The 27,978-nt window shown below is 47.7% G+C and overlaps 1 protein-coding gene across 4 annotated transcripts in view; it reads right to left on the minus strand.

Moving 5' to 3' along the window:
* Positions 1–27,978, minus strand: part of LOC133342344 (ral GTPase-activating protein subunit alpha-1-like) — a 77,290-nt gene that overhangs the window by 36,835 nt on the left and 12,477 nt on the right. For all 4 annotated transcript variants that reach the window (XM_061551450.1, XM_061551449.1, XM_061551448.1 and 1 more), the window contains exons 4-16: positions 25,431–25,488; positions 21,838–21,881; positions 20,825–21,008; positions 18,985–19,100; positions 18,133–18,271; positions 15,988–16,196; positions 14,613–15,014; positions 7,401–7,592; positions 4,833–4,982; positions 3,491–3,639; positions 3,167–3,278; positions 1,925–2,162; positions 587–757 (exon numbers count right to left, since the gene is read on the minus strand). In XM_061551450.1, the coding sequence (XP_061407434.1) occupies positions 587–757; positions 1,925–2,162; positions 3,167–3,278; positions 3,491–3,639; positions 4,833–4,982; positions 7,401–7,592; positions 14,613–15,014; positions 15,988–16,196; positions 18,133–18,271; positions 18,985–19,100; positions 20,825–21,008; positions 21,838–21,881; positions 25,431–25,488 (2,164 nt within the window). The remainder of the gene's footprint in view (positions 1–586; positions 758–1,924; positions 2,163–3,166; positions 3,279–3,490; positions 3,640–4,832; positions 4,983–7,400; positions 7,593–14,612; positions 15,015–15,987; positions 16,197–18,132; positions 18,272–18,984; positions 19,101–20,824; positions 21,009–21,837; positions 21,882–25,430; positions 25,489–27,978) is intronic.

Raw genomic sequence — 27,978 nt, forward strand, 5'->3', positions numbered from 1 at the left:
CAGCAGCAGAAACACTCAACTAAACTATTTTTATTTTACCAGGTAAGGCCCACTGAGCTTTATAGCTCTTTTTCAGAAGCAACCTGGCCACGAGTGATAGGCCAATGAAGTGGCGTATCAAGTGGAAATTTATAGCGGGCCAAATACTATAAACGCATGTTTATAAATGTGGAACGAAAAACCGGAGGAGCCGGAGAAAAATCCACACAAACACGTGGAGAACATGCAAACTCCAAATATACAGCAGGTGTCAGGGTCGGGATCGAACCCACGACCTCCTGCATACCAGGCAAGATAATTAACATCTCACCACCGCGGCGCCCTTCAATGGACGTCTCTCCGCGTTTTCCACACCATACGCCCGATGGAGCTCGTGACGACGCTAATGACGGCGCTCATGACGGCACTCATGATGGCGCTAGTGACGGTGCTAGTGATGGTGCTTGTAACGGCATTCATGATGGTGCTAGTGACGGCGCTAGTGACGGTGCTTGTAATGGCATTCATGATGGTGCTAGTGACGGCGCTAGTGACGGTGCTTGTAAAGGCGCTCATGACGGCGCTTGGGACGGCGCGAGTGACGTACCCACGGTTTTTTGCCGCACGATGCCGCGAGCCTTCTCGGCGCCGGGGGAGCCGGACGTGGTGGCGCTGCGCTGGCGCATCATGGGCTCGGCGGGGTGCGGTGCCTGATCGCGACTCCATCCCCGGGAGAACGACTTGTCCTGCCCTCCGCGGCTCGCCTCCTGGCACAGGCCTGGGCGGGGCGGTGGCACGGTGGAGGAGGGAGAGGGGGTGGTGGCACGGTGGGAGCGCGCATCAGCGACCGTGGCGCAGTGGGGGTCATCTTACCCGTATTCGGGGAGGAGTGTGTGCGTGTGTGTGTGTGTGACTTGCTGGCATATTGTTTATTCTAGCGGGAGAAACTGTGTCCTTGGAAATTACGCAGAGGATGTACTATGGCCATAAGCTTCAAATGTGATGGGGGAAAAAAAAATCAATGCCTTCTGCAACGACCGAGTTAGTACTCCTGGCGCCCCTGAAAATGTCCATTGCAACAAAGGTATGTAGTCTGCATGTTAGGACATTTACTCGACTGACTTTCATCGTACAGAGCACAAGCTCTTTCTGACCGGAAGGATCCAGAAACCTAAGGTGCTCGTGGTGATCTCAGCAAGGCCTACGATCTTTGACCTTGGCAAACAACATTTTCACCATACTCTTTGGTTCTTTTGGTAAAGTCACGTAGGTATATTTACCGAAAGAACCAAAGAGTATGGATTCCTGCAGTCACGAAAGCTTCAATCAAGATTTTCACCATAATAACATGTAATTAATATTACTCATATATATTTATTATTATATATTTTACAGTGGTTATAAAAATGGCTAAACTCTATTCTCGATCACCCGATTTTACAAGCCCAGAGCTGGGAACAGTCTTTTACTACAAAGAAAAAAACCGAGGGAATATTTCAAGGGCGGGAGGTGGGGTGGACGTACGTGTTATTGCATTTCACCCTTTCCCGTTCCGCGACGTCTGCAAGTTGCAGGGTGGGTGGTGTCCCGTTCACTGCTGAATCTCGGAACGCGCAAGAGGCTCGGCGTTACTTTTATTTAGTGAGGCGTAGCGCCGTCGTCACCGCAGAGAACCGTAGCGACACGTGAGCGACACGTGAACGACACGTGAGCGACACGTCAGCGCTCTATAATAGCTGGCGTCAAACTGTGCCACATGCCCTTCCCGCATGGCCTTGTGGGAGCCTCGGTACCAATAACGTGATTTGATTTTAGTTTTCGCTTCCGCTTTCGTTTAGATCGAAAAAAAAAACGATGACGTACACGTGCGTCATCGGAACGGGAAAGGGTTAATCGGCAGTCGAATAGGCAACCGTCACCCGCCTCCCCTCAGTGCCGCCCGCACCTCGCCCCTTGTGTTTCTTCTGCTTCTGCTCGCTGAGCTTGTCGAGGGGCAGGTCGCCGAGCTCCAGCGAGTAGACGTGGCGCGCCAGCACCTTGGTGAGCGTCTCCATCGTCTTGGCCCACTCGGTGATCAGCTCCTCCCAGAGGGTGAGCGCCGACAGCACCGACAGGAGCTCGTCCCAGAGCTCGCGCGTGATGAGCACGTTCAGGCTCGCCTTGATCCAAGCGACGATCAGCGTCTGTCGGGGGGGGGTCACCACCCACCCACGTGCGCCCACCGTGTCACGCCGCGGGCCGTGGAATTCGCCAACTCGTCGGTATAAGAGACCGCCGCTCGCTTGACCCGTCCAACGGTTTTTAAAAGAAAAGTTGAAACGCTGACCCTGTTGTTTAGCCTGGTGTTTACTACAAACCATTTAAAAAGTATTTACAAACAACTGAATTAATTTTACATGCAAGATTTAGATCAGGTTGTTACCAGCAGCTCTACGTCACGTGAGAGTGTAGCTGTAGTTGACACCTGATGATGATGATGCTACTGGATGTAATCTCCAGCGAAAGGTAGTATAAAATAGAAATTTTCTCGCTTTTCAAAATTACAATTTCGTGAAAAGGAGTTTTACAGCTCATCAGATTCCTCCACTATATGTGAATATTCTGATCCCAATTGGCATTCCGTAAAATGGCATTCCACCTACACAATGATCGAACCCAAAATAAACTAATTATGAAAACTAAATTAATGTTACACCAGTGACGGTTGTAGACTAGTCTCGTTATTACTCTTTTAATTGCAAGGTTTTAGAGCTTTAACGGAGGATAATACATACTTTGTGCAAAGGGGCCTCGGTTTTAAGAAAGGCGCCTTTAAAGAAATAAAGTTTGATTGATTAACGCCCCTTACGTGCGAATTTCCGTCACATCCTGTAGCGTATAAACTGTAGCATTTGCACGGTACGAGTAGTCCATCGCGTGCTGGAGTCGCGGTCTAATTATTCACATGCTACTGTTCTAAAAATTACCCGCGGATTACTCATTTGAGATTATTCGTAGCAATCCTTTCCTCTGGCCACATTTGCTGATGAGTTCTCACCTGCTTAAACCAAATAACAAACTTCAACAGTGGCTAATATTATTGACTTGTGTATGTGTATATATGTTGACCTTCTTTCACGCCGTACGTAGCCAACCGTGTTAATCGGAGGTGCGGGGGAAATATTAAAAAAATATACATCAAGCTCACCTGGAATATTGGTCCGGCCAGCTTTCCAGCTAACGTCCTATATTTGGCTTGCTGCGGAAGCTTCCTGAAAACCGTTTCCGCGATCCTCAAAAGAACCAAGAGGAGTTGCTCCCTGTAAACAGTCAACAGCACCATCATTTGACACTCTCGCCCAATCACGATGCAGTCTCGCGCATTCACGAAACCTATTGACGCTTAAATGTATACGTATTTTTTGTTACTTAATCCCATGCTCTGAAACAAATTACATAGAATTGCAGACCCACCGCATTAACTGGTAACAAAAAAAACCAGCTGCTGCTGCCGGTGGCGCCAATGTCTCACCAAGTTTGCTTGTTCATGGACGTGTTCATCACCATGTGCCGGTAGATGTTCAGCACTCGTTTGCACATGTCCACGTGCTCGTCCAGAAGCTTGGGGATGTCATTGCTGGGTTCCAGCAGGAAGACGTTAACCGACGTGGTCAGAAACACCTACGCGCACAGAGACGGGAAGAAACGTCACCGTGCAACGGCGCTCACCCAAGAGAGACGCATTGTTCCAATTACGCAGCCAGCAAGGTTGGCTACGTACGGTACGAAAGAAGTTCAACATACATGCATTACTGCGCCTGTCGTCAATCTACCCCTGGATGTAGGCCGGGGGCTTTCGCGCAGTGTGTCGGTCGTGGGGGTTGACCATACTTCACCCCACACTGAGCAGTGGGGGGTAGGCGAGGGGGGTGGGGGGGTGGATAAAGGAGTGGGACCTCGGGACCGCTGATAGTTATTCATGAGCAGGGAAACTAACTCGGATCGCCGAGTTCATAGGTCAGCGCTATCGCTCCACCAAAGATGCAACGTGAATATTTATTCACTATATCGTAAAAACACAGGCAAATAAAGCCAATGTACGCTTACTAAACATAACATTTTTTATTTACATTTATTTGGCACACAATGGTACGATCGGTTCCTAAAATAAACTGTCTTGAATAAACACACCACGGTGATTGTATACTCGAAGTATAATTTGCAACAGAAGGTAGTTAACAGCTCGCCACGATGGCGAGATCTGGTATACAGGGGGTCATGTGTTTGATCCAAACCCAGACGCCGGTTGTATATTTGGAGTTTGCATGTCTCTCTACTCGTGGTCGCGTGGCTTTTTCCCCGAGTCCTACGGTTTTTCCCTCCACGTTGAGAATCAACATCACGAGTTTTTGCGTATTTGGCAGCTATAAATTTCAACACGACGATAAGCCACTTTGTTGAGCTTACCTTTTGTGATGGCCAGATCACTTCTCAAAAAGACCTCTATAGCTCAAGTGGACCTTAGCTGGTAAAATGACAGACAGACCTGGTTTTCACCTGAGGACGGCTGCTTGCGTTGTGGCTGAAACGTCGTGAGAATTATTTTATGTTTTGTTTTTATTATTTTATTACTTCCCTTCTACGTGACTTTACCGAAAGAACCAAGAAGATGAATCCTTGCAGTTACGAAAGCTTTAAATCGAAATTTAATAGTTTTATAGTTTAGTTTTAATTTAAAGGAAGGCCCTACACACAGATGAGGGCCAAAGGCCTTATCAGCCTCTGGGTTACACGGCCCGTGCACGTGTCAATCTGCTGGAGGGGACGATGACGGGTAGAGGGGGGGGGGGTACGCTCGGGATAGGGCCGCTCACCTGCAAGGTGGCCTGCACCCCCGCATAGAGGCTCTTGTTGCCGTCGTCCATCTCCGACGCTTTGTTGATGGCATCCTCGTAGGAGGAGTTCCGGGTCCAGCTGGGAGTGCGCGCGTGTCCTGCGCCACTTTTACTCGACGGCAGTTTTCTCTGGAAGGGTGAAACGGATGAGCAACCCGAGCTATAAACGCTGCGATGTGTGAATGTTAAACTTTGTTTGTGCCGTACGTAGCCAACCAGGTTCGGGCGGGGGGACAACAAAGGACTGACACTTGCATCGTCTTTGTCCTGTTCTCCTTTTGGCGTTCCCTGGTCTAACACTGGTGAGGCAAGGCCATGAAAAGGCTGTCCTCTGGTCAGTTTCAAAGAAAATTCATATATTATCCGAGCATGTTTTGCCACAAGTCCGTGTGGTTAATGCAGACTTGATGGCTTGTTTGAACATCTTAACACAACTCCTGTTTTTTTGCCAGAAAGGGTAAAACCTCCAAGTTATGTTTCATCAGTAACCTCACCGTCAAAGACAATAGCAGCAAAGTCACATTTCCGCCAATTGCCGAGAACGTGGAGAAGCGCAAAACGAGGAAACGAACCACGCGCACGCATGTCGCCGCAAGGATTAATTTGACTGCCATGAGTCTGCAATAAGCTTCCGTGGATTACAAGAAAAATAGCGAGGGAGAGAAAGTGCGCGGCCACGAGATGCATGTACGTTAAACTTCTTTCGCACCATACGTAGCCAACCGTGCTCATCAGAGGTGCAGGAGATGAATGGTATGGGCAGAACATTCATAGAATATGCGTGGGAGAAAAAAATCATCATCAGGTCTCGGGCCACGAATCGCCATTCAACAGAAACTCTTACACAACCCCCTTTGGTGACAAGCAGCTTGAAAACTAGAAAAGGTCTCACTGTCATCTTCTGCAAATGAGTTTTCGACGTCCACCCACCCCCCCCGCCAAAATTCAATGCATTAAAATAATGCAATAAAGGGGTGATGATCTACATATTCAGGGGGGCGCAATTGCAATCCCAAGAATTAATTCATGTCATTGAAGCCGCCTTGTTGGAATCACGAGCTGTCAAATTCGAAGAGGTCTAATTCAAATTAGGATCATCATGTATTTTCATAATAATTTAGAGCCTTTCAACACAATGCCATTCATCGTTTTTGTGTCTTTTGTTCCCTGCCGTAGATGCAGGTACGACACCTTGAAGATGTGCTATTATTCGCAGAAATATATTAATCTAGACATTTTGTGGTATCATTGCCATCAGGAAAATGGAGCACTCGTTTGACAAACACTGGAACGTGATGATATTTAAAATAAAGCTTAGGTTACGGCAAAGGGCGCAGTTACATTTTACGATGGCACTCATGCCTCATAAGATGCAACGTGAAATACAAATAGCTCTTATCCTGTAGTAATGTTTCTTTGATGTAGCAAGGTAAGCTTGAGAGCCCAGAAAATTTTAAATTTATTTTGTCAACAATTTATATTTTATTTTACCAGGCAACGCCCATTGAGTTACACAGCTCTTTTTTTATATAAGCGACCTGGCCACAAATGGTAGCTCAACGAGAAGTGGATTCTCGTCATGTGTAAATATAGAGCAGCCAAATATCCCAAACGCGTGATGTTGATTCTAAATGTGGAGGGAAAAACCGGAGAACACGGAGATAAATCCACGCGACCACGTGAAGAACACGCAAACTCCAAATATACAGGCGTCAGGGTCGGGATCCAACCCACGACCTCCTATATACCAGGCGAGGGAGTTAACATCCCACCACCGTGGCGCCCCGGGGAATCCACACGAGCCGAGTACTCAGCGAGTCATGGGAGAAAATGTTCTTCCTTCAGACCAGCAAGGTGAAATATGGTCAAACAATGCCCATGGTTGACAGTTACTGCATGGGGAAGGTCTTGATCCAGCAGTGGAGAGACAATTGCTGATGTTTATGATGACAAATGTACGCAAGGCCGTGTGTTCTGGACTGGTTTTTGTGTTATGCCATGAGTCAAATTGATTATCATCAATTCCACCGATAATTATCAGTGGAGTCATCAATTACTTAAATAACAGGATGGCCAAGCTCTCGTGTGTACATTCACTTTGCAAGACGTGGCTTATCATGGACACAGACTGGATGCATCAACAGCAGTGATCCGGCTTTTGGCACTGCAGATGTAAAGCTTTGGAATGCCTTGCCTTTGCTAATAAGATAATAAGAGTCGTTTGATACATTTCAGTCTGTCTTTAAAACTCACCTCTTTAAATTGACCTCTAACCCCCCCCCCCCCCCCCCCCCAAGAGTTCTGGCTGTTGACCACGCAGGTTCTCTTAATTTCCTGCTCTCCATACACGGTGGCGCACTGAGATCGACGAATTAAGTGCGCCTAACAAGCGTCAATTATTATTAGAAACGGACAGCACCACCGTGGATTTCTATCGGCCCCAGCAATGTGCAAAGAGAGGCACCGTCCCCCCCCCCTCCCTACTCGACGTGCGCACGCGCAAATCCCAGTCTTTCCGTCCGAACATGAGCTTCTTTGGATTTCTACCTCGGCTCCGTTGCTGTCGCTCTCCGCCTTCCTGGCCTTGGCGCCGCTGGCCGACGGCGGGCGAAGGTGAGGAGGCGGCGCCTCCTCGGGCTCCTTCATGAAGAGCGGCCGCTCCCCCTGCTGGATCCACTCCTGGTACACGCGCACCACCTTGCGGATGGCTGCCGCCTCGCAGATGGGCAACAGGAAAGCCTGTACACACCACCCCCCCCCCCACCCCGCGCAGAGGAGAGAACCGTGAGGCCCGCGAACACGGTGGCGAGATGTTAACTACCTCGCCTGGTGGACAGGAAGTCGTGGCTTCGAGCCCGACCTCCGACGCCTGTATATTTGGAATTTGCATGTGCTCCCCGTGGTTGCGTGGATTTTTCTGCAGGTCGTCCGGTTTTAGCCTTCCACATTTGGAAACATGCGTTTAGAGTATTTGGCTACTAAAATGTCGTTCACTTCATTGAGCTGTCATTTGTGGCCAGGTCGCTTCTGAAAAAAAGAGCTACATAGCTCAGTGGGCCTTACCTGGAAAAAATAAAAAATAAAAAGAGAGTTTTTTTTAAAGCTTAGAGCGAGTTCAAAAACGTTCAGGTCAATGACGCCGCGCGGCCTTGAAAAGAAAAGGGCGATGTGCCGGGACGACGGCCCTTGTCTCTAGTGTCGGTCGCTGGTGGGTGACCAAGGAGAGCACGTGTTTCTGTACATGCTCCCGTTTGTATTGTCGTTGCTACGAGCTATTTAGCTTTGCCGGGTAAAACAAAAGCATTTAAGTTTGTTCTGTCCCATTTGTTCCGCGAGTCTAAATGTAGCGCGAGAACATAATGGCCATTAATCGTACGTAGTTCGACGCTTTACCCGACGGTGGTCCATACATTGCGCAGCCGGATAAGCAATGAGGTTTCGGCTGCCATGCAATGCAGAGGTCACGTGGGTTTGAATACAAATGATGGTGAAAACACGAAATGTGTTCGCAACAATACTCGGAACAATTGAATACACAATTCCCAGCAGGATCTATTGTGCTGCGAAATTCCACCTTTTTGCGACACAATGCAATCCCACGTGATGCAACGTATGAAAACAATCCACTCCTGCTGCGTAACCATTACACGTGGATGTGAAAGAGGAATGTGGTGGGGAGCTTAGCGCACTGCCGCTGTTAACCCCGTGACCCATTCCAGGTCACGGCAAATACACTATGTAACACGATTTTTGTTCCTGGGTAGTAAGTGCTATTTTCTAAATGCTTATGCCTCAAAAGCATAAAAAATGGCTATTAATCCCCACAAACTTTGCTTTTGTGACCAGGACTTTATGTGAAGGAATAACACAAATGCACACGTTTTCTCATTGAAAATAGGTACATTTCAAAATATCACTGTGCTGGTCACAAAAGTATAGTTTGTGGGGAATAATACCCATTTTCTGTACTTTTGAGGCATAAACATTTAGATAATAACATTTACAACCCAGGAACAAAAATACATTTTTTTTTGCTACACGGTGATATATCAGTGCAATCTACACCCCCCCTCCCCTCCGGCTGCCGCCACCACCAATATAGCCTTCAACAACCCACAGTGACCAGCGTGGTGAAGTATGGTCAATGTAACACGTAGGCTTTCGTGACCAATATTATTCATAATAAAAGGTTTTTGGGTTAGATCGCATTATTTATAGATGTGTCACAACCCTCCACCATCCGACACGGCCAATCAGTAAAAAATTAACCCATAAAAACAAAGTTTTTCACTATAAATCCTTTATATGCGTGGCGGCTAGAGTCCTCTCGTCCTCTGGCTTGAGATGGCTGCCACCTATGGGTCAGATGATTGCCTGCCACCATTAAGCAATTGGTAATTAAATATAATTTATTTTTTCCTAAAAAGTGTAACATTTTGGAAAAAATTTTCACGAAAATACATTGTCACGCACAACGAGTCTGTGTGCAAAATGTCAGCTCGATTGGATCACGGGAAGTGGGTTAAAAAACGACTGAAAGATTTGCATGGTCGTAATCAAGCAAGCAAGTGAACTTAATATAAAGGATTTAAAAAAGTGTCACATTGACAAAAGAGTGGATCCACAACATTTACATTTTTTGAGTAGCACGACGTTTCGCTGGCAATTACATCCAGCATCATCAGGCAATTTGCCAGAATAGTGAAGCCCTCCACTTGCTCTCGGTCTTAAATAGAGCAGCAGCAAGGTGACGTCATCATCTAACCCGATCAGATGCAGAGATCAGAAGCGGAAAGGGGGGTATTGTAATTAAATAATAGATTAGTAATCAGTTAATTGTTACGATTAGTAATCAGTTGTAGATTAGTAATTAGTTGTAATGTGTATCATTTAACAACTGAACCCAATCACTATAACCAATCTGAAGCATATTATTAAATAATACATATTACAATTAATTATAGGGGAAACACTAATTAACCGATTACTAACATAGTATGTAATTACAATAACCCCCCCCCATCCGCCACCTCTGATTTCTGCACCAGATTGGGTTAAATGATGACGTCACCTTGCTGCTGCTCTATTTAAGACCGGGAGCAGGTGGATGGCTTCATTATTCTGGAAAATTGCCCGATGATGCTGGATATAATTACCAGCGAAACGTCGTACTCAACAAATGTCAATGTTGTGCATTCACTCTTCAACACACCAGTGGGCTAAAGTAGTGAACTATTTGTAAATTGTCAAACGTGACACATTTTTTACTGATTGGCCGTGTTGGGTGGTGGAGGGTTATGACACATTTATAAATAACGCGATCTCACCCAAGTATGGTCACGTAATCCATACAACCGACATGGCATGGGGAGAGCTTCATGCAGCAGTGGATTGAAAAAACGGGACATCACAAACATTGTATTCCATCAACACCCGGCCGCCTTTGTCTTCCCAGTTGGGATGTTTACTACACACCGCACCAGGTACTCATTTGAGGATGAGTTGACCTAGGGGAGGCCCAGAATCGGTTCAGATAATCGTCACCGGTGTTGGTCGTGAGCGAGAATCTAACTCGGGTCGACGGGTTCGTAGCGCCGTCGGCGGGTTCGTAGCGCAGTGCGGTAACCGCTGTGCCACCACTCCCCAGACACTTACACAAAGACAAATAACATACATATCGATATGCACACCATACCACTTTACACTGTGACTGTGCAGAAAATTGGCACAGTAGGGGGTACAGCTGGTGCATCTACCGATCATCTAAGTCGGCCAACCCATTGCACCTGGGCCCGTCCCGAGACCTCCTGTTAGCAAGCCTTCGACACTTCATGTGGCCTCAAAGTGCACTTGGCCTGGCACAGGCGCCATGGTGACGTCACCGTCACTTAGTGGCGAATGAGCGGGTATTGGCATAGGTTGTGTGTGTAGGTCAGGGGTCCTCAAACTACGGCCCGCGGGCCACATGCGGCCCGCCGAGGACATTTATCCGGCCCGCCGGGTGTTTTTGCCGGCGCTGCCTGTCACTTTTTTTCTGCATGAGAAGGACGGTCATTGGTGGAAGAGGGAGAGGGGGCGGAGTTTCCCCCAATCAGACTGCATTGATGGGCAGTGCAGTCTGTATGTCTCTGTGTGGGCAAAGTTATTACTGGTATATTGTTTTTGTAGCGCTGTATATATATTGGTATTTTACTAATATCAATTTTGACTCCCTAGGAAACAATGATGTAAAGAAAGAGAAAAATTGACTCGGAGTGTAGGATATTCAAAGAACAGTGGACTTATGATTACTTTTTCATGCAGTACAAGGAAAGAGCTGTGTGTCTGATATGCCAGAATATAGTGTCTGTGTTCAAAGAATACAATTTACGTCAACACTATAAAACTCAACATGAAGATAAATATGCTTGTTTGGTCGGAGAAGTGAGAAAAGATAAAATATTAAAACTGAAAAATACATTAACAACTCAGCGAAATAGTTTTGTGAAGCAGAAGCAGCTAAATATTTCATCACTGCGAGCAAGTTTTCAAGTTTCCAAGCTAATAGCATGCACTGGCAGACCATTCGTGGAGGGAGAATTTGTTAAAGAATGCCTTCTTTCTGTTGCCAAAGAGATGTGTCCAGAGAAGGCCGATTTATTTAGTACAGTGAGTCTTTTAGGACCTACAATTACACGGAGGATTGAAGAAATGGGAGACAATTTGCATCAGCATTTGCAAAACTCCACAAAAAAACTTTCCTATTTTTCCTTGGCACTCGACGAAAGCAATGATGTTCGTGATTCTGCACAACTTCAAATTTTTATTCGTGCGACGAATGACTATTTCGAAGTCACAGAAGAGCTTGCTGCACTGCAAAGCATCAAAGGAACAACTACAGGAGAGGATATCTTTCGATTTAAAGCTTTCGTGACTGCAGGGATTCATCTTCTTGGTTCTTTCGGTAAAGTCACATAGAAGGGAAATAATAAAATAATTCTCACGACGTTTCGGCCACAACGCAAGCAGCCGTCCTCAGGTGAAAACCAGGTCTGTTGGGGAGACAGCGTCTGAATGAAACAGCACACGAGCTTGGAGCATATATAAGCTGGGTTGGAAGCGGGAGAAAGAGCGCCTTGACAAAATAATTTCAATATCAAGAGGAATTTATCATATTTATGGGAAATGCAGGAATGTGATTAGTACTACATATGCCCGTGCTGCATATGTAGTACTAATAACATTCCTGCATGTCCTATAAATATGCTAAATTCCTCTTGATATGCAAATTATTTGTCAAAGCGCTCTTTCCCCCGTTTCCAACCCAGCTTATATATGCTCCAAGCTCGTGTGCTGTTTCATTCAGACGCTGTCTCCCCGACAGACCTGGCTTTCACCTGAGGACGGCTGCTTGCGTTGTGGCCGAAACGTCGTGAGAATTATTTTATTATGTTTTATTTTTATTATTTTATTACTTCCCTTCTACGTGACTTTACCGAAAGAACGAAGAAGAGAGGATATCTATGAAAAGGTTTGCCAAACTGTGAATGGTTTGGAGCTGAACTGGGCTAAACTAGCCAGTGTGACAACTGATGGTGCTCCTAGCATGGTGGGGTCTAAGAAAGGAGTAATTGCTCGCATTAACCAAGAGATGGACAAACATAACCATTCTCATCCAATAGCCATACACTGCCTCATCCACCAACAAGCGCTGTGTAGTAAATCACTGAAGTGGGACTCGGTTATGAAATTTGTGGTATCTTGTGTTAACTTCATTAGAGCTCATGCACTAAACCACAGACAATTTCAAGCATTTCTGTCTGAGCTAAATGTTGACTATGAAGATGTTCTGTATCACACAGAAGTCCGTTGGCTGAGTCGAGGGAGAGTTTTGAAACGTTTCTATGACTTACTTCCACAGATTACAGCTTTTCTGCTTTAAAAAAACAAAGAAGTACCAGAGCTCAATGATGCAGAATGGAAATGGCACCTTGCCTTTCTGACAGATGTAACAGAGCTACTCAACAGTTTCAATGTGCAACTTCAAGGAAAGGGGAAGCTCATCTGTGATATGCAATCACATGTCAAAGCATTTGAAGTAATATTAGGCCTCCTCATCAAACAAGTGAAGGAGGAAAACTTCTGCCATCTCCCCACAACTCAAAATCTGTTAGCGGAAAAACCATTGGTTGCATTCCCAAACAAAACGTGTGGATTCACTGGAAAAATTGCAAAAGGAGTTCCAATTTGGATTTAAAGAGCTTCATCTCCATGAACAGGACATACAGCTTTTCCGTAACCCATTTTCTATTGACATTGAAAATGTGGATACAATTTACCAAATGGAACTGGCTGAACTGCAGAATTGTGACTCTCTGAAAGACGCATTCAAGTCAAGCAGCCTTCATAATTTCTATGCATCTCTCCCCTCTGAGACATATCCTCATCTCAGGAACCATGCACTCAAAATGGCAACCATCTTTGGCAGCACTTATGTCTGTGAACAGACTTTTTCCAGAATGAAACATTTGAAATCTCCAACCAGATCTAGACTAATAGATGCACACTTGCATCACTTGTTACGACTAGCAGTGACAAATATGGAACCGGACATTGACCATCTCATTAGCCAAAAGCAGGCCCATAGTTCCCATTGAAATACTGGCAAGTTTGTTGATTTAACTTTACTTGTTCTTCATTTTAAATATTGTATTTATTCCCGTTTTGTTTCTTCACTTCAAAATAAGATATATGCAGTGTGCATAGGAATTTGTTCATAGTTTTTTTTTTAAACTATAGTCCGGCCCTCCAACGGTCTGAGGGACAGTGAACTGGCCCCCTGTTTAAAAAGTTTGAGGACCCCTGGTGTAGGTCATCCACACTCAGTGCTGCTGCACCACCTCCTGGACAGAGTGGAGCATAGCGCTGATAAATTTGCTCCCCGATCTGACAACCGTCAATCGTTAAAAAAGGGTAAGTCAATGCTGAGCACTTCAAACGCGGTACATTCTAAGCTTTCACTGAGACAATGGTGCACGTTTCTCCAAAGCTCAAGTGCTTAAATTAGAAAATTATTCACGTGAACATGACAATGCTGTGAGCCAAACTAAATAACATGACTTGACAACCAAAAATAATTTCCCTAAATATTTATTCATGCCTAAGTAATTGACTTGACAAACAAAAACACTCCGGCGAAACATTTAAAGAAATGTCAACTATTCTACGGGATACCGTACAAAGTAACGGAAAAAATAACCAGTCTGGCTTACACCCACACTGTAGAATGTAAAAACAGGCAGGAGGGTGACAGGATGGGGAATTAACAAGTTGTGTTTGTATAAACTTGCATGCTATATTGGTGGGGATATGCTTGCTGGAAGCAGCGCTGGGCAGCAAAATCCACAGTTATATATAATCCTTTGCCTTCTTTGTTATTTAAATTATTCGTTTTAATAGTACATACTACAATACCTCAGTTAAAGTCGGCGGGGGGGGATGCGATCCTAAAAGGTGTGATGACAAATATCGAAACGACAAAAATCTCAGCGATTTACAGGGTCGCGTGTGGTGGATGCGAAGGCTGAGAGGCGTCGGATACAACAAAGGACGGACGATGATGTTGTCAGCGATGTCAGCGTGGGGTTGAAACGACGGAAATCAGGCAGCGGTATTAATAATAAAGTTACGACGTATTTGCGAAACGGGAGACGCTACACACACTAACACGCACACGCAACGATGTGCAATGTCACACACACGGGGCGCGGCGCTGCTGACCTGGCGGAAGACTTCGATGACGAAGTTGACGTTCTCGCGCGACGAGTGGAAGACCTTGCGCGCGATCTCGGCGTCCGACAGGTGCTCCTCGTCCACGCTGCACAGGCTGGAGGTGCTGGGCTCGCGCTCCGTCAGCGTGCTCGTGTTCGAGTGCGACTGCTGCTCCTGCCCCTCGGGCTGGGAGCCGCTACCCGCGCCGCCGCCGCCACCTCCACCGCCGCCGCCGCCGCCGGCACTGAGCGCCATCGCTACCCCGGGGCCGCTACCGCCACCGCCACCAACGCCGCCACAGCCACCACCGTTCCCGCCTGTCCCTCCTCCTCCTCCCCCCATCACGCTGTCGCGCGTCTCGCTAACGCACACCCGCTGCTCCTCCGCGATCGCGTAGCCCGCCGCTGCTCGCTTTCGGCCACCAAACGGGAAGAGACGCGCGCGCGCAAGCGTTGAGCAGGCGCGGCGATTGAGCCGTCGCAGCACACGCGGCGCGTGCGTGAGAATTTACAAACGACGACGAGTGCAAAGGGATTGCAAATAAAATTATTTTGTTGTATATAGGCTAACGGTGCAGACACATCTGTACACGTGAAACGGAACAGAGACAATTTTATCCTACCTCCCCTGTCCAGTTATTGTTAAACGGGGGGGGGGTTGGGTAGGGGACAGCCCCCACTGTCATGCCACATGGCAAAGTCAAAGAGCCTTGGACCGAGAGGGCAATTGCTGGCACGGCACACGAGGCGGGGTTTGTGGGTGGCCAGCACGGCCAAGTAATCCACACAACCAACATGGCATGGGGAGAGCTCCATCAAGCAGTGGATTGACAAAGGGACATACATCATTATTAAGTGCATAATGTATCATCAAAAATGTTGTGTTCCAATGGCACCGTGCCTGGCCGCGATATTTACACGTGGGCTTCGCGGTAGCAAGATGTTAACTAACCTCGCCTTATATGCAGGAGGTCGTGGGCTCGATCCCGACCTTGACGCCTGTTGTATATTTGGAGTTTGCATGTTCTATCTCTCCGTGGCCACGTGGATTTTTCTCCGGGTCCTCCGGTTTTTCCCTCCACATTTAGAATCAACATGCGCTTATAATATTTGGCCGCGATAAATTTACACACGTTGATAAGCCACTATCATGTGCGATGGACAGGTCGCTATTGAAAAAGAGCTATACAGCTCAGTGGGCCTTACCTGGGGTAAAATTAAAATAGTTTTTGAATCGTTTAACGGCAGCAGGCGGCTGCAGGAATTTGCCAACGTGTAAACAACGATCAAATTATTTACGTAGCAGGCTTTACAGCAGTGTCTCCTGTTTGCATTTTCAGTGCTGTTTAGTTGAGACAGTCCACAATCACGCGACGCTGACCAACCTGAATGTTCTTTGGCACGTCCTCCCCGTCGACGCCGGGCAGCTTGGGGATGGCGATGGGCTTGGACTCGAGCCAGAAGGCGACGAGCCACTTGACGACGGAGACGCGCGCCGCCAGGAAGGGCTCCTTGGTGCAGTAGATGGCGTGGTTGGTCTCGGCGTCCTTGCCGATGAGGACATAGTGAGGCTTCGACCTCCACTGGGGGATGTCTGCGTGCGGGAGGGCAAAGACAAAGGTCGCCCACCCCCAACACCGTATTGCCTCCCAACAGATTGTTGGGGAAAGTGCCGTTAGCGAGTAGCACCTATGACGGCCCGAACGGCACACGAGGGGGTGGGTGGCCAGCACCGTGGCCGGTTGCCATCGTCTCCCCAGTGGCGATGTTTAGAAACCGTGCGCACCTCCGATTGGCGCGGTTGGCTACGGTGTAAATAAATGTCAACATACATACATGCATTTGAGGCTGAGTCGACCTAGGGGGGGGGCCCGGGACCGGTTCAGATCATAGTCACTGGTTGGTGGCCGTGAGCGGGAATCGAACTCGGATGGCCGAGTTCGTAGCGCAGCGTAGCGCTAACCGCTAACCGCTACGCCACCGCTCCCCACGCACTGGAGAGAGCGCGGAACAATGAACGGCGCTCTTGGGTCGTGGACGCGAAACGCTTGCGCGCGAGTTCACGGTCGCGCCGTCCTTAGTTCCTGGACGAATTTCTGGCACCACAGAGCGAAACGTTGCGACGTCACACGGCCAACAACACGCGGTACAATCCGGAAAACACATCGGAAGCCTGAGCATCTGTTGAGTTCTGTCCATCATTTGTTCCCAAACACATTACAGTTTGGGGAGTTATATTCTCCCGGACACACGGTAATATGCCTCCGGTCTCAACTTGGAGAACTATTGAATTTAAACACACTTTTAACGCAACATCTGCAACTGTTCCAGACGGAGATCAATGCATGCAAACTGACATTGTGAAACATGACATTATTTACATATTCACCATTGCGTTTGACTGGTCGAGATATTCATTGTAATACTTGTAAAGTATTACAATAAAGCACTTGTGCAAGTTATAGAATACAAATATTCATATGCGTGTCATCATGCGCTCACTATGTGCGGATTGATGTCCTGGAGACAGCCTTGCAAATGAGCAGTTCCATCTCAAGAGATTATCCAGGTTCAGTTAATTTTTTTTCATTTATTAGGTATAGCCCTGTGAGCCATGTGGCTCTTGACTCGGGTGCAACCGCAACAAACAAAAACTAAAACGAAGGGACTAAATATGATCGCATCTCAAAATGTTGAACAGAAGTGGGACATGGACATGCTGGGAAAAGGAGACATCTGCTTGTGCGAGAGAAAGTGGTAGGCAGAGGGCTCAGATTATGAAACTAAACGAATATAAACAAAACTATTTCATTTACCAGGTAAAGCTCACTGAGCTATTTCAGAGGTAAACTGGCCACAGATTATAGCTCATCAAAGAGGCTTCACCATCACACGTGGGAATTTATAGTAGTGACCAAATACTCTGAACGATTGTTTCTCAATGTGGAGGGAAAAACCGGAGGGCCCAAACAAAATTCCACGCGACCACTGGGAGAACATGCAAACCTCCAAATATACAACAGGCGTCAGCGTCGGGATTGAACCCACGACCTCCTTGCATACCAGGCAAAGGGGATAACATCTCGCCACCACCCGGCGGCCCACTACAAGGGCAGCAGAGGAAAAAGCCGATGGCTGCTGCCAAAAGGAAAACCGTCACACTTTGGCACAGCGGAAGAAAAAACAAACAAATAGAGCAAACATTTTACATGGCATTTACTGCACTGCTTTCTGTCCTGCACGGATACGCCGGTGAAGAGCAGAATAAAAAAAAAACTACGCACCCAGGTCGCACCTTGTAAAAGAGGCAAGGTTTCACGCGCCTCAATATTTGAACGTGTTCATCTTTCTTAAACAATTCACAATTATTAAAGGTGCACGTGGAACACGTATGTGTCCTGCGCTGCCCAGCGGCTCGCGAAGACGTTGCCAGAAATTTGGCGCCACGCGAAAATAAACATGACCCCACCCTCCGTCCAAAGCAGCAGCGCGTACTTCCTGTCAACAGGCAGAGAGAGGAGAGCACATACCGATGACCGGGTGATACAAGCTGATTTCCCACGAGAAGCCGGGGAAGATGTAAGGCAAGTAGAAGTTTTTGAAGTTTACAAAGAGGAATGCGAATCCCCTCTCCTGATTTTCCTTGTCCCTCCACTCCAAGCTCTTGGCCTGCACAGGGCACAGCAGAGCAGTGTGGTCGGACAAAGACGCTTGTGGCAAGGCTGGTGTCCCGTAAAGTGCCACGCACACCACAGGGCCGTTGGTGAATCCACTGCTGGGTGAAGTTCTCCCCCGGGTCACGGGGGTGGGGGGGTTATCCGAGTTCAGTTTGATTACAAAAATTGTTTAGTTTCATTACATTGTTAGTGACTTGCTTACCTATGCCATACTCCAATCATATTTTTTTTATTGTTTGTTGATTTACTTATACTGGATTCCTTATACTGGATTCCTCCAGCATAAGTAAATATTCTGATTCTGAGTTTATTTCCCCACGCTGGTTGGTGCGGGTTGGTGGAGGCGGACAGCGCAGAAGGAAAGAAATGTAAATGTCAGCACTGTCTTCTGTTACCCAACAGTTATCCTCCCAGCCCGATCACAGCCTGTTTGTGGGTCGTGGAGATGGTCCCCCATCTGAGCACTGTCCACCAGGCTCAACCACGCTCAGTTTCCTACATATGATAACATTGGGCACATTCCGATATATTTGAAGGTGTTTATCTTTCTTAAACAATTCACAGTTATTAAAGGTGCACGTGGAACAAGCCAAGATTTCAGCAGGGCAACCCGAGCTTTTGCTTCATAAAACCTACTATGACATTGTAAAATGGCACGAAACGCCTAAGTAATTGTAATCGCTCACTCAGAAGCAGATGACTCACCTGGTTCACCATGTACTTTAACAGTGCATCCAAGAAGTAGATTGTGGGATCTTCCTGAGCTTTGTCAGATGACTGTGGTGGAATGAGTGGCGTTATCTCTTCCGGAATAACTTGGGCTGCGTGGAAGGAGGAGTGTACAGATGAGTCAATAATGTTCGTCAAGTCGCCGCCGTTTAGCGCGTGATGTTCGCACTAAAACACGGTTTCGCTATAACGCGGTTCTTCCATTAGGGAACACTTTTCGAAGAAAGCGGAACGCGCACACCGTTATAATGCGGAACGCGCACACCGTTATAACGTGGAACGCGATACTGTTATAACGCGAAATGCACACACCGTTATAACGCGGAACGCACACAGTTATAACACGGAACGAGCGCACCGTTATAACGCGGAACGTGCACACCGTTATAATGCCCACACCGTTATAACGCGGTCGATGATGAACTACTTTCTTGAGCTGCACGGCTGAGAGGTACAGTGATACAGTACACACCATCTCATTTTCTGTGTGTACATCGCCAAACTTGTTAAACGAGCACTTCCTGTATATGTTCATGAGAGAAAACCTGAAAGATTCCATGCTTTGTGTTAAAAACCGAATCGCTACTTTCAACTATTGAATTGCACTGGGATTACAGAATGGGAATATTATTTTTTCTGAATGAAGCCGATTAGCTATGCGGATCTTTCTCACAGATTTCCAATGGGGTTCCCTGCTCAAATAAAACGAGGCGGTGCTAATCTCCTCCTATTGACAGACCTAAACCGTTGGTGGAAATTCCACATTATTATGTTGGGGGTGAGTCTATCTAGACAACCACTGTTGACATCTCTACAAAGATGTACCTATTTTATTGACTCTTTTACAGGATGATGGGCTGAACCAAACCCCAAATAACCAGGATTGGAACCCGCGTTGTTGCGATTGCGAGTCGCCCGTTCGACCACTAATCCACCTGGTTGGACATCTAGAAACGATACGTGACTTACACAGGCACATCAGCAACGTGACGCCTAACTGACACCACGTGAATTACATCCGACTCATTATTTTATTGCAGTAAGCCCAGCCTGGTATCTGGTTATGGAGTGGTCTACGTTATTACGCTTTAGTAAGCACGCAGCCTCAGCGCAACAATTAACCGAGGGTGTAATTGGATATGCAGCCAAATTACAGCCGGCTCTCTTTGCGAAGGGTAAATAGAGGTTGTCAGTCACTGTTTCCTTGCTTCTTAATTATATCCATGAACCACTGTACACTTTTGTTTTTCCAAAAACATTTCTGGGTAGAAGTGGAGTGGTTAGAGGGTGCAATGAACACGGCGACCTGAACTCAATTCCCAGTCATGGCGAACATCGGTCGCGAGCCCTATCTGCAACCAGTCCTTGGAACCTGCCGCCCCTACCAACCTCCCCCCCACCTCGCCCCCCCCTTCCACGCACCCCGCCCCCACTTCGCTACCCCCACAGCGCCCCCTGCCCCCTCCCCCCCGCTAGCCATACTACCCCACAGTTACACTGGCGGTAAAGTATGGTCAGAAAATCTTCTGTGACTGGCCAGTCATGGGAAGGCCTTCAAGCGACAAAGAGCTGTAAATCAGCCATTATTACTGGACCCAGTTTGTGGAGGTTTAGGTGCTCGAAAGCACGTCCGCTGCGGAGACGGCGCCATTAAAATTAAAGTTCCCTTGCAGGAGCTGGATGCACTGTTGCATCGTGAGACCGCGAGAAATGTCAGCAGCTGTGGGAGGGAGGCCATCATCCAGCAGTAGATTGATCGCAGCTAAAGACGACGACGCGTGGCTTTTCCCACCGTCCGTAGCGCGAGAGCGCGCACCTGTGCCCTCTTGCAGGGCGAGCGGAGGGTTGATGAGGGTCTCCAGAGAGCGGGGGCCGTGCTCGGACAGGGGCAGGGGAAATCCGGGTATGAGGCAGGCGAAGATCAGCCTCTGCTCCTCCGAGCAGTTTCCCTGAAGAGCCTGGATCCACAGCAGGAAGAGCCGCACCCCTTCACGTCGCAGCTGTCGGGGGTGGGGTCCGGAGGGAGGCGGGGGGGGGCAGGGAACACATGAGAGCCACACGCAACGGGCGACGCGCATCACAAATCCACAACCCAGAGTGAGCAGTGGTGACACCACATGCTCAGATAATAACCAATAGTCATAATTATAAGAATGCATTTCAGCTATTCCAAATTCACCAATGAAGACCTCTCCCCAACGCCGGGCAGTGCGGGTTTGGTGCAGTGGGGGTAGAGACATCGGTTCTGGTATCGTTTGCCACCGATGCTCGCCGCGTCCGGGAATCAAACTAGGGTCGCCGGGTTCATTGCGCAGCGTACTGTAACCACCGCCGTTTCAGATGTCGTTCTGACAAACAACCCCCTCACCACCATTTCAGCGGCCAATGACGGTATTGGCACCATCGCTTTGATTTGTGTAAAGGCGTGCTTTCACTCCGCTTGGTTCGCAACAAATATTGCAAAGTTAAAGCTATCGCAACTTCATTAAGTAGGGACACTGAAAAGTAAAAATGTTCCCAACTTTACGGAAAGATGGCGACTCCCCCTTTAGACAGACATGCATTGTACTTGAAGCAATGAAACTTTGGAACATCTAATATGTACCCACAAACAACACGAGGTTGCATCAAACAGGCTTGTGATAACATTTGTTGTCATCGTCAAAAAGCAAAAACTGTGTAATTGCATTCACAAATTACTATACCACTTTTATTTTCCTCTTTTTATTCAAAGCTACAGCAAATGCACGTACAAGCTAGGCTGTTAAAAAAGCACAAAACACACAAACAAATGCATGTCCAAGCTACAATAAAAAAAACACAGCTTACTTTAAGAGAGTTTCCAGAATGAAGCAGTTTCTTTAAAATGAGCCCTGAAAGAGATGCAGAAGATGACAACACGTTTATTGGAACTAAACAATGCCACGTGGTGTCTGCTCGCGAGTGCATGGGTATCGGCACGGAGCCCATAACGTGATTTTTCTTATCGGCAAAATTTGTGCAACTTATTTTTATTTTACCAGGTAAAGCCGCCCCCCCCCCATTAGCTCTGTTTCAGAGGCGACCTGGCCACACCAGCTCATCGAAGTGGCTTATGTCATCATAAAACGTGGGTATTTAGACTGTCGTAGCAGTTCCAACGATTTAAGCACGCGTAATTTGTTGTTAATGTGCAGGGCAAAATCGGAGGAACCCGGAGAACAATCCACTCGACCACCACTGGGGGGGGGGGGGGGGGGGGGGGGGGGAGAGATCACGCGGACTCCAAATATACAACAGGCACCGCCAAGGTCCGTGGTCGAAGCCACGACCTCCTGAGCAATACCGTACTACACAATTAATGTACAAACCTGAAACAAAAAAGGCACAAATCATAAGACAATAAAAAAAATTTTATTCGTACAATGTGGCGATATCCAAATCGGGTTATAATGCAGTATGGGTTTATCGATTTAAATATATTAGCAAAGTCACAATATTCGAATCAACTGGATTGTGTGCATGCGTGTAAGATTCGCTTGATTTGTACATTATTTTTTATTATTATTATGCTTGTTTACCCAGGAAATCCTCAGTGAGGCTCATGACCCCCCCTTTATCAGGAGGATCCTGACAAGGTTTTTCCAAGTAAGAGGCAGCGATTCCCTTGTACAATCCAAGTAATTTGCAGGTTAATTTCCAAATTTGATTAATTTGGACCATGATACCAGCACACAGTGGCTTACTCGTTTTCGAATGACGGTCCGAGCTGTTGAATGTTCACTGTGAAGCAGACGGTGGGGCTAAGTTACTTATAGGCAACACACCCGCAGTGTTAAACTTTTGATTATACAGGTAAGGAATCAAAGTGCTACATATCTTTTTTTCAGAAGCGACCTGGCCACAAATTATGAATCAAGCAAGTGGCTTATTACGTGAAAATGTATCGTAGCCAAATACCCCTGAATGCATGTTTTAAATGTGGAGGGGAAAAACTGGAGGACCCGGAGAAAAATCCACGCAAACTACCAATATACAACAGGCGTCAGGGTTGGGATCGAACCGACGACCTCCTGCATACCAGGCGAGGTAGTTTTGCCACCGTGGCACCCCGATTAGTCAGGCAGGTCAATGGATTAGAACCGTGGACCTTTGCAACAAAGGTGGCAAAACCACATTACCGCTCAGCCATGTGACGGCACACACACACGTGATTGTTCACACGATGATACCTGCAGCCACTAGAGGCATTACAATGCACCGAAATGCTACAAAAATATCTATTGATTCTTGAATCGAATCATGACCCAGAATGGTGACAATTCATCAGATCGCCGCCCAGGGCATGAATCGTCACACGCCTAGTACCACACGGATTAAACTCTCAGAAACTGTCCATTAATGCTCAAATTCAATATGTTCTCTTTTTTTTTTCAAAATAAGCTTTTAAAAGCCTCTCCTGATTTAAATCACAGAGCACACTTTACTATTAATCTTTTACAGTACGTTTCACAATCGCATAGCGCACTATCGCCTCTCCATAATAACAGGCAATGCTACAGCAGTGATCATAGGCAAAAACAAAAGACAAAGATTCCCCGCATAGCCTGTAACAGACTGTTGGGGCAAGTGCTGATAGCGAGGACCTACGAAGGCCGGCACGGCACACAAGGGATTGGTTGGCCAGCACCACGCCCTAGTGGCGATGTTTACACACTGCACCAGGTACTCATTTGAGGCCGAGTCGACCTAAGGGAGGCCCAGGACCGGTACAGATATTAGTCGCTGGTGTTGGCCGTGAGCTGGAATCGAACTTTGGTCGCCGGGTTAATAGCGCGGCGCGCGAACCGCTGCACCCAAATAAAGGCATCGCACTTAATCGCAAGCGAGCATTCGAACGCCAACCGCAGTAAACACCGAGGAAACGCACCCGAAATCGCACTGACAAAATATTAAGCGGCAGTTATAAATAACGCATTGGGCGGGCCCCGCTGCCTCTTGCAGCTGCGTGAAGCTGCTGCGATGCCGGCCCCGTTCTGGAATGCGACTTCACAGCGAACAAGCACCCAACAAGTCAGCGGCAGGAATGCCCCTCATCAAGCACCAGCGTCGCCACACTGTATAAACCACGCACGCACGCACGCCCGTTATTTTCTCGTGCCACGCTGACTCGCAAACACAATTCAGCTGTGGCGTGTCAGATGTGTGTGCCGGTGGCCGTCGTTTTTTTTGTTTAAACAAGACTCGCACGTGGTGTACAATCCGCTTGTTAGACAAGAACCTCCCCCCAGGGGGCGGGGCAGGGGGGGGATTATTTGACCATATTTCACCACTTTGGTCAGTGCAGGTTTGTGAAAGTAAAAAGAGGTGAGACTGCAGGAGAACAACGCGGCTGTGGATTTTGCCGAACTGCCCCCTTTCCTGGCCACCACGTCGCCCCGCGATGGCGGCCGCCTATAAGCGACCTGTTGGTGCACGGTGGAGGTCACCCATCCAAGCGCTACCCAGGCTCAAACTCGCTTAGCTTGCGAGAGCCTCCGAACAAAATCGCGGTGCGTCCGCCGGGTGATTTGGTCATAGGCTGCAGGGCCACTGTAAATATTTATACACAAGCATAGGGGTGGAGGGGCCAACACCTTTACATCAACACTGAAAATCCAAACAAGAGACACTGCTGTAAAGCCCGTGACATAAATAGCTCGATCGTTGTTTACGCTTGGGAAAATTCCTGCAGCCGCCCGCTGCGGTAAGATTAAAAAAATGCGAAAAATATAAACGATTTTAATTTGACCCCGTAAGGCCCACTGAGCTGTACAGCTCTTTTTCAGAAGTGACCTGGCCACAAATGATAGCTCGACAAAGTGGCTTATCACGTAGAAACTTATAGTAGCCAGATACATACCCTAAACACGTTTCTAAATACGGAGGGAAAAACCGGTAGCCCCAGAGGAAAATACACACGACCATGGGGAGAACATGCAAACTCCAAATATACAGGTGTCAGGGTCGCGATAGAACCCAAAACGACCTCCTCCATATCAGGCGCGGTAGTGAACATCTCGCCACCGCCATACCAAGTGAACACAAACTCGGGGAGCAAGTGAGCGGTGGTGATACTCACGTGGGGGGGAGCAACGCGTGCTTGGTGTATTACTTGCAGGATTGTTGGGGAGCGGTGGTGCAGCGGTCAGTGCACTGCCCTACCAACCCAGCGATGCGGGTTCGATTCCCGTTCACGGCTAACACCAGTGACGATTATCTGAATCGGACCCGGGCCTCCCCTAGGTCGACTCGGCCTCAAATGTGTACCTGGTGCGGTGTTTAGTAAACATCGCCGGCCATCCACACCCCAGTGTGCCGTGCCGGCCTTCATAGGTGCTCGCTAACAGCACTTGCCCCAACAGTGTATTGAGGCTACACGGGGGGGTTGTTGTTTTTCGTACCTATACTGTGGAACTGCCATCTGTTGTGGATCCTCTCGGGCAGCTGCTGGAGAATTTTCTGTCAAACAAAACGAAACGGCACAGATTAATAGAGCGGTAAACAGGGTTCACACATTCGCGGAAAACCAAAAACCCGAGACTGATGTTTCCTATTACTTTTCGCTTACGGTTATATCTCAATCGCACGGTCCCACTTAGGGGTTACATTTAAAATGACGCGAGGCATCGAGGGCTTTAACCGGCAACCCTGCCCCTGTGCTCACCTCTCCGACCTTCTCCAGAACTCCGGTCCTGCCCGGTGTCTAACATCTCCCGTGTTCTCTGAATTATAAGACCCACAATTTTCCTCCCCGCAAACCCCCCCCCCCCCCGTCCACCTGCTGTATGGCAACGCAAATGAAGGGGGTGCGGCATGCATGTGTGACCAGATTTGTATAACTTTAATGACAACGGAAACCAGGTTTGGGGTGCGTCAGATTTTCCGGAGCATCAGACCAGAGAACGCCAAAAGGGGAACAGTAAAAATTCAATTATTTTTGGTGTTCTCTTGTCTGACACTGGTGAGACTAGGACATAAAGAAGGCTGTCTCTGGTGTAGGCCAATCAGTTCAAAAGACAATGCATATCTAAATTATCAGAACATGATTTGTTTGCATGTTCACCACAAGTACGTGTGGTTAATGCAGACTTGATTCCTTGCAAAAGGTTTCCGTTTTGGTGTTTGAACGTCTTAACACCTCCTGTTTTATTGCCAGAAAAAGTAAAACTTATTCTTGTTTTCATACTTTGATACTGGAAAAAATAGTCCCATGTTATATTTGAAAGTGTTGGGGCATTAGTGTACACGGTACTTTATTTAACGCGGGGAAGTTTGAGAAGTGTTTGTTGGGCGTGAAGCCCACTTTACAAACGAAGGCTGCTTCAGGGGATCGTGCTTTCGTCACCAATGACACGTGACGAAGACATATCGATTCTCAACTCGTACGGCACAGCAGTGTTACAGCCCTGCATCAGGGGACAGCCTTGACAGATGACATCGCAATCCACTTCAACAGATCACTGCAACAGACGTCTTTATCCACACACTCGGGGAACGCCGGTCACAGAGAGAAATTTGTCGCACGTCAATCGAGCCAAGTGTTTAGCTCATTCTCAGAGCTGGAAGAAGACAAAGTGCGAGTCATAAAAACCGCATTTAAACTGGGGAGTGTATTTTGAACGGAGTCATTGGTAACCAAGCTGTAGCCATCACTTCACTGCACACGAGTGACTGAAGCATGGATTCGAACCCAGGATCTCAGCAGGCGCTGCCTTGGTGCTCTGGCCTCTTAGCCAACCCGGCCAACCCAACAACATTTTTTCCTCGTTGAACTTGGAAAAAATGTTTCATCTCCTCGGACCGGTCAGACCACTCACAGTTTGTGTAGTAAGCGACGCCAAAACTGCATGTCCACAACTGATGTATGATTTATGCCGCTCTCTTAGCCGCTAGGCCCACCACTCTCTCTCTGGGACTCCGTCCCCACGCAGCTCTGACTGGTCCCCTTCCAAATAGGAAGGAGACGTCACAGCGATACACCACTCCGCTGCTCCCGACATGCTTATCTGGCTTGACCACCTGAATGTGACATTGTAGTTGTTGCTCTGTCAGCCATACGAAAGATGAAGCCAACTCGGCTTCTTCAACATCCCCGTGCCCCCCCCCACCCCCCAGTTCCCTTCCCCTACTCCCTCCCTCCCCCTGTTCCTTTCCTTCCCCCAGTACCTTCCAACCTTAGCCTTCCTCATATAACATCTTCATGTCCCTACACGTGGTCCCCACCTGTACGCGGCAGTGAGCCCGATTTTTCTCCTTTCGTTGGGCCCTGTCGCGACAAAATCGGGTTGCTGTTCGCGGAGTTTCTGTTGACCCCCCCCCCACCGCCGTTCTGTGATCGGCGTTTCGTGCAGAGCTCGCGTCGAGTTGCGATCTGATCTCATCTAGGATTTTATAAGGGTGATGATAGGGAAAGGGAGGGTTTGAGGTTAGGAAGGGGGAGTATGGTTAAGGTTCTAAGAATGCGGACAGGACGTAGCAGAGGGATACGCTATTGAAACAGATGAAAGCATTAAAAAACAAATACATATCCCCGTGCCTTCGGACCCTCCCCCCCCCCGAATCTCTTCCTTTCTCTCCATCTCTCATTCTTTGTGCCTAAATTGCGCGCTCCCAGACGGTTTTGTTACGTCACGGGCACATTACCCGTGTATCGATTGCATTGACAGGTCAATGTTAGTGACTTGTTGCTGTAATTTGGCAACCCCTCCCCTACCGGACATCTGTGAACAAGAGTTTCATAGCTCATCGGATTCCTCCAGGATAAATAAAGATTGTGATAAGTTGTTGTTGTTGTTGTTATTGTTGTTATTGTACACGGACAAAACGATACTCGCCCCGTAACTCAACTTTCCGACCAATGGCAAGCGACGACCCAGGGGACCAAGGTGAATCAGTACCTGCCCGCCGCTCCCACACCCGGGCCACAAAACACCATTTGCTAACCGCACG

The sequence above is a fragment of the Lethenteron reissneri genome, chromosome 14, assembly GCF_015708825.2.
Source record: "Lethenteron reissneri isolate LAM-NWPU_2019-01 chromosome 14, ASM1570882v1, whole genome shotgun sequence".
NCBI lineage: Eukaryota > Metazoa > Chordata > Hyperoartia > Petromyzontiformes > Petromyzontidae > Lethenteron > Lethenteron reissneri.